At 44.5% G+C, this 13,884-nt stretch overlaps 1 protein-coding gene across 1 annotated transcript in view; it reads left to right on the top strand.

The window, feature by feature from the left end:
- LOC308512401 (centriole and centriolar satellite protein OFD1-like) overlaps window positions 1-1,401 on the top strand; it is a gene marked incomplete at both ends in the record, with an annotated part of 60,829 nt that extends 59,428 nt beyond the window's left edge. The window contains 1 exon segment of the mRNA XM_081082165.1: window positions 1,336-1,401. Within this exon segment, the coding sequence (XP_080938291.1) occupies window positions 1,336-1,401 (66 nt within the window).
- Window positions 1,402-13,884: the final 12,483 nt, after the last annotated feature.

Genomic DNA, 13,884 nt, shown 5'->3' on the forward strand with positions numbered 1-13,884 from the left:
AAATTGAAAAATTGAAATGTCATTCCTTTGGCTGGGTTAAGATCCCAGTTTTCTGGAATGTCTGTGATCTTCTGATATTTTCAAAATCATTTTTTTAAGAGTTTCAGAGAAATCAAAATCTACACTAATAAAAGAGAAAAATGGTAATTGGCGTACGGCACTACCCTTTTCATTGGGTAATCAGGGCTATATGCAAATTAACTGCCAACTGAGATGGCAGTTAACTGCCAACAAGATGGCGGCTAATTTGCATATGTAGGCACATGCAGGGAGGCGAAAGGGAAAGCAGGAAGAAGCTCCCTGCCACTGACAGTGATGGGAAACCCAGGGGGGAGCTAAGAGGTGGGGGGCAGTTCAAAGGCGGCCCTGGGGCCACCTTTGGCCTGCCCCCCAGCCATGATCGGAGAATCAGGCGCCTTTGCCACCCTGGCCAGTGATAGCAGGAAGTAGGGGTGGAGCCAGCGATGGGAGCTGGGCACAGTCGAAACTGGCAGTCCTGAGAGCTAGGGGTCCCTTGCCTGTGCCTAAAGCGGAGCCCATGATCGCGGGGCCGCTGCAGCTGCGGGTCCCCGCTACCCGAGCCGGATGCCTCAGCCAGAGGCGTCCTGCAGGGGCAGGGGCGGAGCCCGCGCGATGGCGGCGCCCCCCGCTGCCACTGCGGGTCCCCGCTGCCCGGGCCGGACAGCTAGGCCAGGGGCGTTAGGCCTGGGCAGGGGCGGAGCCTGCAACCACTGGGAGCTGGGGGTCCCCTGCCCAGGCCTAATGCTTCGGCCAGAGGTGTTAGGCCTGGGCAGGGGCAGAGCGGGGGATCACGGCGCTGCTGCCGCTGCGAGTCCCCGCTGCCCAGGCCGGACGCCTCGGCCAGAGGCATCAGGCCTGGGTGGGGGGCGGAGCCTGGGATTGGGGGGATATGATGGTCCCCTTGCCCAGGCCTGAAGCCTGGGTCAGAGGTGTCAGGCTTGGGCGGGGGGTGGAGCAAGCGATCAGAGGGAGATGGGGGTCCCCTGTCCAGGCATGATTCCTGGGCCAGAGGCCTCAGGCCTGGGCGGGGGTCAGAGCCAGTGATCGGGGGGAGATGGGGGTCCCTTCTCCAAGCCTGACACCTCTGGCGGAGGCGTCAGGCCTGGGCAAGGGGCTGATCCGGCGATTGGAGGGTGATGGGGGTCAACGCCTGAGGGCTCCCAGTATGTGAGAGGGGGCAGGCTGGGCTGAGGGACACTACCCCCACACACACACCCGGTGCACGAATTTAGTGCACCGGGCCCCTAGTTGTTTAATAAAATTAATACATTAATAAACCTCTAATTTCAAAATTATTCTTTCTCCTCTTTTCAGAGTTCAATAAAGAGTGTCAGAGAAGACTCACAAGTGGACAAGCTGCTCCCTAGTGATAAAGATTAAAGGTATGCTTTCCCCAACATTGTGTTCTTATGCAAATCATTCATCACATTGCTGACTTTGTTAGCCCAAGAGCATTGTTCATATGTTGAGGTCTGCCTCTAAGAAACTATTGAATTAATCAAAATTACTGACTGCCAAAAGAATCTTTTACATTTTGAAGTTATGATATGGCTACTGATTAGGAAAGGAATGAGAACATTAGAAAGGTCCCCTAATGAACTGACAAGAATTTAACAAATTTTTAAAATTTTTGTCTTTCTCTAATTTAGTTTCACAGGGCTGTCTCATGAAGAACCAGATGACTTCTGGTAACCACCTGTGTTGCCCAGCTTTTTTCTCATGTAACACAATGTAATAAATACAATTCTCAATAAAAAATGTTTGTTTAATACAGGGTGGTTTCTTTTTCATCATTTAATTTGGTACTCTAGTGTATAAAATTAAAAATAATCAGAATTTCTCATACTTAGACCTTTCATTACACTAGAATGAGCTGTTACGTGTTTTTTTCCTCATTTTTGTGTTAGATATTTCTTTGAAAATCATGTTATTGGTCAAATTTCCGGACTGCATTTTGGTCGTTTCTTCTGTGTTCCTTGCTCTCCAGAGTTGGGCTATTGCCTGTCAAACCAGAGGCCATCTTCCCCAGCACCATCCTTCTGATTTGTCCCTCAAAATAAAGACAAAGGTTTTTCATTCTAGGTGCCAGAAACAGCATAGTACACTGGGCTTTATTTCTGACATCTTTGTCTTGAGAATGAACCCAAACCCTGAGAAGAAAAGGTAACAGTTACTGAGCACTTACTGACTGTGTGTCAGGTATTCTTTAAACTTGTACCTGTATTAACTCACTTAATGCTCATATCAGCCATATGAAGTGTGACTGCCTGCATTTTATAGATTAGGGAACGTGGGACACAGAGGTTAGAGACTTGACCAAGGTCTTGTGACCATCCAGTTGTGCAGCCAGGACCCAGGTGTCTAGACCAGCATCGCTGCCTCTAGCCTGGGCTGTGCTGGAGCTGCTTCTATGGAATACATCCCAGGACTGGGAATGTCTCAGCCCCTAGAAGCTCTTCCAGAATGGCCTTTAGAAAATGCATTTCACCCAAATCCAGCCTAACACAGGAAGGATTTATCTGGTCAGTCCTTCCATGAAAATCCTGGAGTGGATCATCTTCCTTTACAAATACAAGCTAAGCTGAATTGTTTTTGCCATTAATACTTGTCTAGCCCTTGAGTTCTACAACAAAATGATAAGGCTTTTTAGTGTTATTCTTTAGGCTTTAAGAAATTTATCTTTGAAGTATTTTTAATCCTTGACAATATGTTTTTCATTTCTTAGTTTTTTTAATTTTAGAGACGGGGACAGAGAGAGACATCAATTTGGTTGCCTCCCCTACGTGCCTGACCAGGGATCAAATCTGCAACCTGGGTATGTGCCCTGACAAGAAATCAAACCTGTGACCTTTTGGTGCACTCCAACCAAGTGAGCCACATCAGCCAGGGCTATTGAAGAATATTTTGGAAAGTAATTGAAAGAATTTAAGCACTATTTTTTTTGTCACAATTAGCATAAGCAAAACATTTACTCATGTTGCCACCAAGAATTTGACATCTCTTGCAACAGCTCTTAGATAACATTATTTTTCTTCCAGCTTTATTGAGATAAAATTGACAGAAGATTGTGAGTTTAAGGTAAGGTATATAATGTGTTCATTTGGCACACTACTGCAGAATGTTTGCCACCATGGAATTCAATGACACCTGCATCATATCATATAATTATCAAATATTTGTGGTGAGAACATTTAAGACCTGCTCTCATCAATATTCAATTATACAACATAGCATTATAACTATAGTTACTATAACACATAATAGACTTCCCAATCTTACTCATTCCCTAACAGGGAGTATATGCTTTTTGGCCAACATCTCTTTTTGCCCACTACTCAGCCTCTGGTAAACCCTTACTTTAGTCTCTGTTCATATGAGTTCTCTTTAAGATTCCACATATAGAGATTTAGCATTTGTCTCTGTAATTTATTCACTTAGCATACGAATCATCCATGTTGTTGCATATGCGAGGATTTCCATGTCTTCTCATGGCTGTGTTTCTAGGAATTTATCCAGGATGTTCAATTGTTGGCCTATAATTGTTCATAGTAGTCTCTTACACACACCCACACATATTTTTCTCCATTCATCCCTTATAGACACTAGGCACTTAGGTTGTTTCTATATCTTGGCTATTGTGATTAATGCTGCATTATATCTGCTAACATTGGAGTGCAGAGTCTTCAGTATTCTGTTCTCATTTTCTTTTGATAATACCCAGAGGTGGAATTGCTGATCATATGGTAGTTCTATTTTAAATATTTTGAGGGACCTCCATATTGTTTTTCATAGTGGTTGGACCAATTTACATTCTTACCAAGAGTGCACAAGGGTTCCCCTTTTCTCCATATTATCACCAACATTTGTCTTCTTTATGATAGCCAACCTAAATGTGTGAGGTTATAGCTCATTGTGGTTTTGATTTTGCATTTCCCTGATTAGTGATTTTGAACACATTTTCATGTACCTGTTAGCGATTTGTATGTTTTCATTGGAAAAACGTCTTCAGTTCTGCCTATTTTTTGGATTAATTGTTTTTTGTTTGTTTTGGCTTAGGTGCATTTTATTGGTTTTCTGTCAGAATCCTTCTACAAAAGGGCAAAGTTAAAATCCAAGTCCCTAGTAAGGCAGTGAGAACCCTCCCCTTTACCCAGAGCCCTCCACCCTTCTCATGTTCATGGAGGTGGAGAGGGGGCTAATTCCATCCCACTTAGTGGGCTCCGTTAACGTCATAGGTAACATACAAGTTTTACATTTGTCACAGACGTGTTAGAAACCCCAAAAGGGGAAAGACCTTCCCCCTAACTCACCCTGCCCCTCAACCCCACCCCTCACACGTTGGTCCTGGCTGCAGGAGCCTGTGGTTAAGAACTGGTGCCATCCAGCAGGAGTTCTAACCCCAAGAAGGCCACGGCCAGGTTATAATCCAGGAACATCTGTCCTCCAGCAGCACTGCGGAGCCCAGCACCATCTCACTCCCGGAGGCCGGCTATGTGCAATCTGGGCCAGGGAGAAGCCGAGGATGGGCAGGGAGAAGCCGAGGATGGGGCCGTGTCCGGGAGCTGGTGCAGGTAAATGCAGTCAGACTTGAAGGGGCAGCGGTCATTCCCCTGCGCAAAGTACCAGCATCGGATCTGGCTGGTCCGAGCCTTGAAGTTCCTGATGATTTGCACCTTCTCTGCCCCCCTCACTCACCCAGAATTTGTGGGGGATGATGTAGCTGGAATAGACACGGCACTGGGGACAGGCCTTGATGACATTCAGCGGGAAGTGCTGGCGGCTCATCCGCCAGGTGCTCAGGCAGCCCAGGCAGTGGGCTTGTGTGCAGTTGGGCAGGATGCCGAAGATCCGCTTGCCCTCCGGCTTGTCCCACACCTTGTCCATGCAGATGCCACACACGACATCGCGGCTGTCTTGCTCGCTCGCAAGGTCCGTGCTCTGAAGTGGGGCCCAGAGCCCCTGGGCAGGGTCTGACTTAGGCCGAGACTTCTGGGAGTAGCCGTGATCTCCATCAGGTGATGTCAGCCACCAAGCTCCTCATTCCGGCTGGCCAGCCCCTCGAGGCCAGGCTCCGTGTCCCAGATGGCCTCAGCCTCGGCCTCAGCCCCTCCCTAACCCACAGCCACTGTGGGCAAGTAGGTGGGCTCGGAGCCCCTGCGGGTCAGCCCCAGCGGGGGTCCTGGCTGGGTGACAAGCGGCTAGGAATGGCGGCGGCCCCCACTGCAAGTGGCCCGGGGGCTGCGGGTGCTGATAGCTGCACCAGTCTCCATGGAAGCAGAATCCTCGCTGAAGTACCTGCAGTCCTGGGACGCCTTCCTGTCTTGAGCAAAATGGCAGCTGGATCCCGAGTGATGGGCCCGTCAGGTAAAGGTCCTGAATGGCCACTGGGAGTGGGGTCTGTCCTCACCATGGCTGCCGCCACCGCCACCGCCATCCAGCCCTGCAGGGTCCATGCCAGCTGTAGCTCCTAGTGCCTGGATTAATTGTTTTTAATGTGTTTTGCTGTTGAGTTGTATGAAAGGGACAGAATATATACTTTGGATATTAACCTCTTATCATATAATAGTAGATGAATTGTGAATACTTCCTCCCATCCTATCTAGTTTGCCTTTTTATTTTGTTGATGATTTTCTTTGCTGTGCAGAAGCTTACTTTGATGTAGTCCCACTTATCTGTTTTGGCTTTGTTAGCTTTGCTTTTGGTCTTAACCCCCCCCCCCCCCCCAAAAAAAATAATAATTGCCAAATCTGTTAAGGAGCTTGCTTATGTTTTGTTCTAGGAATGTTACTGTTTCAGGTCTTACATTCAAGTCTGTATTCCATTTGGAGTTGATTTCTGTATAGGGTGTAAGATAGCGGTCCAATTTTTATTCTTTTGCATGTGCCTACCCAACTTTCCTGATAAAATTTGTTGAAGAGACTTCTTTCCTTATTGTACAGTGTTGGCTGCTTTGTCATAACTTAATTGACCATATAAGCGTGGATTTATTTCTAGGATCTCCATTTTGTTTCATTGATCTATGTATATTTTTATGCCAATACCATACTATTGATTACTATATCTTTGTAACATATTTTGAAATCAGAAGTGTGATGCTTCCAATTATGTTCTTAACATCATTTTAGCTATTCAGATTTTTGTTGTTTTGTGATTTTATACAAATTTTAGGATTTTTTTTCTATTGCTATGAAAAAAAATGACTTTGTAATTTTGATAAGTGTTACATTGACTTTTTAGATCTCTTTGGGTAATATGAACATCTTACCAGCATTCTTCCAGTTGAGCATGGAATATTTTCCATGTATTTGTGTCTATAGTTTCTTTTATCAGTGTCTTACAGTTTTCAATGTATAGATGTTTTATCTTTGTTAAATATACTCCTAAGTATTTTCTTACTTTTACTAGAGGCCCAGTGCACGAAATTCTTGCACTGAGGGTCTGGGGTCCCACAGCCCAGCCTGCCCCTTCTTATAGTCCGGGAGCCCTAGTGGATGTCCTACTGACAGGGAGTGGGCCTAAGCCACAGTCTGGCAGCAGAGGCTCAGAGCAGGCCCTCTGTGTGTGTGTGTGTGTGTATGTGTGTGTGTGTGTGTGTGTGTGTACGCTGGGGGTCTGCCCCCAGCCGTGTCGGAGGCTTGGCGAGCAGGCACCCCGTGTGTGTGTGTGTGTGTGTGTGTGTGTGTGTGTGTCCGTGTCCACTGGGGGCCTGCCCCCAGCCACACTGCTGAGGATTGGAGCAGGCACCCCTCTGTGTTGATCTCTCAGGCTCTTGGCCGCGGCTGCGTGTTGTTTCCTCCCTTGAGCGTGGCCAGGGTAGGGGGGAAGCTTGGCTTCCTCCATCACCGGGGGCAACTCAAGCCTCCTGCTCCATGGCTGCTGGCATCTTTGTTGGGTTAATTTGCATACTCTCCTTGATTGTCTGGTAGGTGTAGCTTAGTGACACCAATTTGCATGTTTCTCTTTTATTGGTGTAGATACTGTTGTAAATGATAGTTTTCTTAATTTTTCTTTCTGAGTTTTCATTGTTAGTGCATTGAATTTTATATATTGGTTTTTCATTGTTTACAGATTTTTCTTATTGGTTCCAACAGTAGTAGGGTACTTAGGGATTTCTATATATGATACCATGTCATTTTCAAATAGAGACACTTTTACTTCTTTCTGATTTGGATAGGTGGGTTATTTATTTCCTAATTGTTTTGGCTGGGTCTTTCATCCTGTGTTGCATAAAAGTTACAAGAGTACACATCCTTCTGATTTTAGAGGAAAAGCTTCTGGCTTTTCACTGTTGAGTATGATGTTAGTTGTGGATTTGTCATATATAGCCATTGTTGTGTCTCAACAAACTGGTATTGGCACAAAAACAGGCATAGATCAGTGGAATAGAATAGAGAGCCCAGAATTCAATCCACGCCTTTATAGCCAATAAATATTTGACAAAGGGGGCAAGAGCATAGAAGGGAGTAAAGACAGTCTCTTCAGTAAATATTGGGAAAACTGGACAGATACATGCAAAAAAAAAAAATGAAAATAGACCACCATCTTAAGCCAATCACAAGAATAAACTCAAAATGGATTAAAGACAAATATAAGTTGTAAAATAATAAAAATCTTAAAAGATTACAAGTAGTAAAATTTCAGACATCTCTTGAAGCAATATATTTTCTTATTTGTCTCCAAGGAAAGAGAAACAAAGGAAAAAGAGACAAATGAGACTACCTAAGAGCAAAAAGCTTCTGTACAGCAAAAATGTGGCAGAAATCATGGGAGAACAATCAGTTAACACTCTGAGGGAGGAAAGTTTAACCTTTATTTCACAGATCTGCTAGTCCAAGGAATTCCAGATTCAAAGCCAGAACTGAACTAGTGGGGAGGCTCTGACCTATATATCTCCTCCTGTGATGGGCCCCAGAGTCCTCGCAGCTCTGCCTGTCAGTCTTGGCTCCGCCCAAGTGGGCTGTGGCAGGGACCTGGGATTAGGCTCTGCTGCTCCACCCAAGTTCAATACTCATTCTGCAATCAGAGGCATCAGATACTGAAAGCATGTTCTAGTAGAGTCAATATTAAAAGGCAGAAGAAAAGTTATACAGATATAATGCACTTGGAAAAATGGCCAAAGTTATTAAGAAAAGGCAAATATAAAACAAGGGGGTGCTTTTACCATAGAGTAATTTCATAAACTAATGCAGAAATTAAGAAACATTGTGGTTATTTTCAAGTAACTGTAGAGCAAATATCTTTCCTATGAAAGGTCTTTTACACAATAAAAATCAATTACACGAAAGACCTAAAAAATGTAAACAATGTTTATTTTGGGTAAATAATAACTACATAATTAACATAAAATAATTAAGTGAATTTCAAAATCAACCTTAAAAATTACAAGCAAAGCATGCAGTCTGTGTTAACTAATTTCTAGTAGTAAAAATACATTTTTCATTTTATAACTATTTCATTCCAAAAAAGTAAAAATTCTGATTGGGAATTTTTACAGTTGATGTGGCAACACTTTTTCACATTTATTTCCCTCATCTTTCCTACAAAATCTACATTTCAAGTTCCTTATATTTCAACATATTTAACACTTTCAGATCCAGGAACAGTTTTTCTTCCCATAAAAATCTTACATGTAATTTGAGAACTGGCTTTGATAAATCAGCTACTACTCAAAAAGAATTTACAGTTACCAATTTTGTGGGCTCTGCAAGGAAAGACTGTGTTGGGGGAAAAACAGGCCCGCCCATAAAAGTCCTTTATCACAGAAAATAAATGGGTGGTCTTTATTTTACTTCAAATCTTTATCTGATTTATTCAAGGGGCATTTATTTGGTAGTGATCCATGTAATCAAAGAGCTAAGTAATATTGAGGCAAACAACTTATCTGACAGTTCAGGAAAAGGTTATAAGGATGCTCAAAGAACTTAGAACCACAAGGTACTTAATGAAAACTACAACCACATGAAAGAGAATATAGAAACCATAAGAAATAACCAGTCAGAAATAAAGGATACAATATCTGAACCTGGCCAGTGGCTAAATTAGTTGGAATATTGTCTCATAAACTAAAAGTGGGTTCAATCTCCAGTCGGTACATTTGAAGGAAATCAATTATTTTTCTTTCACACTGACATTTCTCTCTCCTGAAAATACATTTAAAAATACCTCACTTTTAACTGCTCATTAAAAAAAAAGAATACTAGTATGATATTTGAAATGAGGAATACACTGAAAGGAATAAATGGTAGGTTAAATGAAGCATAGGTTTGATTCACCAATTTGGAAGATGGGGTATAAAAAAACACAATCAGATGAACAGAAAAAATGATAATTAGCCCTGGCTGGTTATCTCATTGGTTAGAGCATCAACCTGCACACCATGTTCCTGGTTGAGGACATGGGCCTCGGTTGAGGGTTTGTCCCTGCCCCTGTTTAGAATGCATGCAGGAGCAATCAGTTGATATGTCTGACATTGATCTCTCTCTTTTCCATGCTCTGAAAAGCAATGGGAAGAATACTATTAGGTGAGGATTAACACAGAGAGGAAGAGAGGGAGAGAGACAGAGAGAGAGAGAGAGAGAGAGAGAGAGAGAGAAGGAGGAAGAGGATAATTCAAGGCAACTTAGGGACAATATAGAATGTACCAACATCTGCATCACAGGGGAACCAGAAAGAGAAGGGATTGAGTAAGGGAATGAGAACCTATTTTCAGAAATAATGAACAAAAACTATACTAGCCTGGTGAAGAAAAACAGCACAGTCATGAAGCATAGTCCCAAACAAGAGGAACTAAAGAAGCCCACACCAAGACTTATAGTAATTAAAACTGCAAAGGTTAAGGACAAATAGAATATCTTAAAAGCTCCAAGATAAAGATAGTTACCTAAAAGGAGGGTCCCGTAGGACTATCAGCTGAAACACCAGGTCAGATGGGATTGGCATGAAATAGTCAAAGAGATGAAGATAAAGGACCTACAAACAAGGCTACATTATCAAGAAATGCAATTATTTAAAACTAGTGGCCTGGTGCACGAAATTCGTGCAATGAGTAGGGGGTGTTCCTCATCCCAGGCTGCACCCTCTCCAATCTGGGACTGCTCGAAGGGATTGGGCCTAAAATGGCAGTCGGACATCCTTCTCACAATCCAGGACTGCTGACCCCTAACTGCTCACCTGCCTGCCTGCCTGATTGCCCCCAACTGCCCCCTCTGCCAGCCTAGTCACCCCCAACTACCCTCTGTGCCAGTGTGCTTGCCCCCAACTTCCTGCCCTGCCAGCCTGCTCACTCTCAACTTCCCCCTCTGCGGGCCTGCTTGTCCCCAACTTCCCTCCCCACTAGCATGCTTGCCCCCAACTGTGCCCCTGCTGGTCTGCTCACTCCAAACTGCATTCCCCCTCCCCCCGCACTGTCCTGATCACCTCCAACTGACCCCCACTGATGGCCTGCTTGCCACAACTGGTCCCCCTGCTGGTCTGTTACTCCCAATAGCCCTGCCCCCCACCAGCCTGATCACCCACAAATGCCCTCCCCTCTTGGCCTCTAACCACCTCTACCTCAGCCTTGCCACCATGGCTTTGTCCGGAAGAATGTCCAGAGGTCTCCTGGAAGGTCTCCCAGTCTAATTAGCATAGTACCCTTTTATTAGTATAGACTAGAGGCCCGGTGACAAAAATTTGTGACCTTGTGGGGGGAGGTCCCTCAGCCTGGCCTGTGCCCTCTTGTAGTCTGGAACCCCTTGGGGGATGTCCACCTGCTGGCTTAGGCCCAATCCCCAGAGGATCAGGCCTAAGCTGGCAGTCAGACATCCCGCTGGCAACCCGGGAGCCCTAAGGGGATGTCCATTTGCCAGTGGGGAGCAGGCCTAAACTGCAGTTGGACATCCTTAGCGCTGTTGAAGAGGTGGGAGAGGCTCCCACCACCACCGCTGTACTGGCAGCCATCAGCCTGGCTTGTGGCTGAACAGAGCTCCCCCTGTGGGAGTGCACTGACCACCAGGGGACAGCTCCTGCATTGAGCATCTGCCTCCTGGTGGTCAGTGTGTGTCATAGTGACCAGTCATTCCCAGTCATTCTGCTGTTAGGGTCAATTTGCATATTACCCCTTTAGTATATAGGATAGAGGCCTGGTGCATGGGTAGGGGTTGTCTGGTTTGCTCTAAAGGGTGTCCTAGGTCAGGGTGGGGGTCCCTATGGGATGCCTGCCAGCCTGGGTCAGGGGCTGAGAGACGTTTTTAGGCTAGCCACACCCCCTTCAGGGTGGGGGTCCCCACTGGGATGCCTGGGCAGCCTGGGTGAGGGGCTGATGGCTGTTTGCAGGCTAGTCAAGCCCCCCAGTGGGGACCTTCACCCCATGGGGGTTTGGCCAGCCTGGGTGAGGGACTGATGGCTGTTTCCAGGCTGGCCACGGCCATGGCTGGAAGCAGGTATCTGGGATTTATTTATCTTCTAGAATGGAAACTTTGTAGGCTTGAGCAGAGCTCAGGGCCGGCAGGGCAGGCTGGAAGCTTGGCTTCCTCCATTGCCGGGGCCAACCCAAGTCACCTGCTTGCCCCAGCTCCGTGGCCGCTGCCATCTGAGTCGGGTTAATTTGCATATTTGCTCCTGATTGGCTGATGGGCGTGGCTTGTGGGTGTAGCAGAGGTACAGTCAATTTGCATGTTTCTCTTTTATTAGATTAGCTAGAGCCCTGGTGCATGGGTGGGGGCCTTCTGGTTTGCCCTGAAGGGTGCCCTGGATCAGGGTAGGGGTTTTCTTCATGCATGGGGCAGCCTAGGTAAGTGGCCTGTGGTGGTTTGCAGGCCGGTCATGCCCTCATGGAGTGAGGATCCCTGCTGGGGGAGTGTGGCCAGCCTGGGTGAGGGGCTGAAGGCTTTTTTAAAGCTGGCCACATCCCCTTCAGGGTGGGCGTCCTCACTGGGGTGCCTGGCCAGCCTGGGTAAGGGCCTGATGGCTCTTTGCAGGATGGCCATGGCCCCAGTGACCCAAGCTCCTAGCCCCTTCTTGCCGGCTGGAAGCAGGTATCTGGGATTTATTTATCTTCTATAATTGAAACTTTGTAGCCTTGAGGGAGGCCAGGGACTGTCAGGGCAGGCCAGAAGTTTGGCTTCCTCCATCACCAGGGGTAACCCAAGCCTCCTGCTCATTCCAGCTCCATGGCTGCCACCATCTTGGTTGGGTTAATTTGCATACTTGCTCTTGATTGGCTGCTAGGCGTGGCTTGTGGGTGGAATGGAGTGATGGTTAATTTGCATGTTTCTCTTTTATTAGATAGGATTAAAGGAAAAAGAGCTTCCCAGGCAAGGAAAATCAAAAGGAGTTTGTTACCACTAAGTATTACAAGAAATGTTAAAGGGGCTGCATTAAGAAGGAGGGGAGAAAGGGAAGAGGAAGAGGTAAAGAAGAAAAACAAAGGAACATAGTTAAAAGACTCAAATGGCAATATATATGAAACATAATATTTACTTTAAATGTAAATAGCTTAAAAGTTTCAAACATAAGACATAAGACAGCTGAATAGATAAGAACAGAAAAAGTATACATATGTTGTCTACAAAAGATACATACACTAAAAGCAAAAAAAAAAAAAGATATTTCACACAAATAGAAAAAATTGCTGGGTGGCAAAACTTATATCTGATAAAATATATTTTAAAGCAAAAGTTATAGTTAATACAACTAAAACACTATAAAATGATAACAATAACAATCCAACAAGAGGATATAATCCTTGTAAATATTTATGTACCAAACATAGGAGCACTAAAATATGTAAAGCAAATCTTGATGGACATAAGGCAGGAGGTTACCAGCAATACAGTCACAGTAGGGGATTTAAACACCTCATAGATATCAATGGATAGATATTCCAATCAGAAAATCAGTAAGGATATGGTGGCTTTAAATGACACACCAGATCAGATGGATTTAATTGATATCTTCAGAAAATTTCACCCAAAGCAGTACAATATACATTATTTACAAGTGCACTTGAAATATTTTATAGGTCAGACACATGTTAGGACACAAAATAAGCCTCAATAAATTTAAGAAGATTGAAGCATATCAAGCATCTTCTCTGACCGTAATGCTATGAAACTTGACATTAATCACAACATGAAAACTAAAAAACACAAAAAGATAGATGCTATAGGCCTACCTCAAGAAACAAGAAAAAACACTAATAAACTCTTTAACCCGCAATACATAATTAGAAAGAGAACAGCAAGAAAACCCAGTGCCCTGACCGGTTTGGCTCAGTGGATAGAGTGTCGGCCTGCAGACTGAAGGGTTCCAGGTTTGAATCCTGTCAAGGGCATGTACTTTGGTTGCAGGCACATCCCCAGTTTGAGGTGTGCAGGAGGCAGCTGACTGATGTTTCTCTCTCAACAATGTTTCTAACTCTCTATCCCTCTCTCTTCCTCTCTGTAAAATATCAATAAAATATATTTGAAAAAGAAAAGCCCAGTGGAAGTAGAAGGAAGGAAATAATAAAGACCAGAATGGAACTAAATTATGTAGAGAATAAAAAAAAACAGTACAAAAGATTAATGAATATAAGAGCTGGGTGGTTGGTGGTTTTTTTTACAAGATAAACAAAGTTGATGAAAATCCTTAAACTCATCAAGAATCAAAGAGAGAGGATCCAAATAAATAAAATCAGAAATGAAAGTGGTGGTATAATAACAGACACCACAGATATACAATGAATGGTAAACAAATACTACGAACAATTATATGCCAACAAAATGGACAAATCCCTAGAAACATACAGTCTTATAAAATTCAATCAAGAAGAGCCAGAAAAGCTGAGTAGGCCAATAACTATTGATGAAATAGAAGCAGTAATAATAATAAAAACACTTCCAG

This window comes from Myotis nattereri (assembly GCF_964212035.1).
Source record: "Myotis nattereri genome assembly, chromosome: Y".
In the NCBI taxonomy this organism is placed as follows: domain Eukaryota; kingdom Metazoa; phylum Chordata; class Mammalia; order Chiroptera; family Vespertilionidae; genus Myotis; species Myotis nattereri.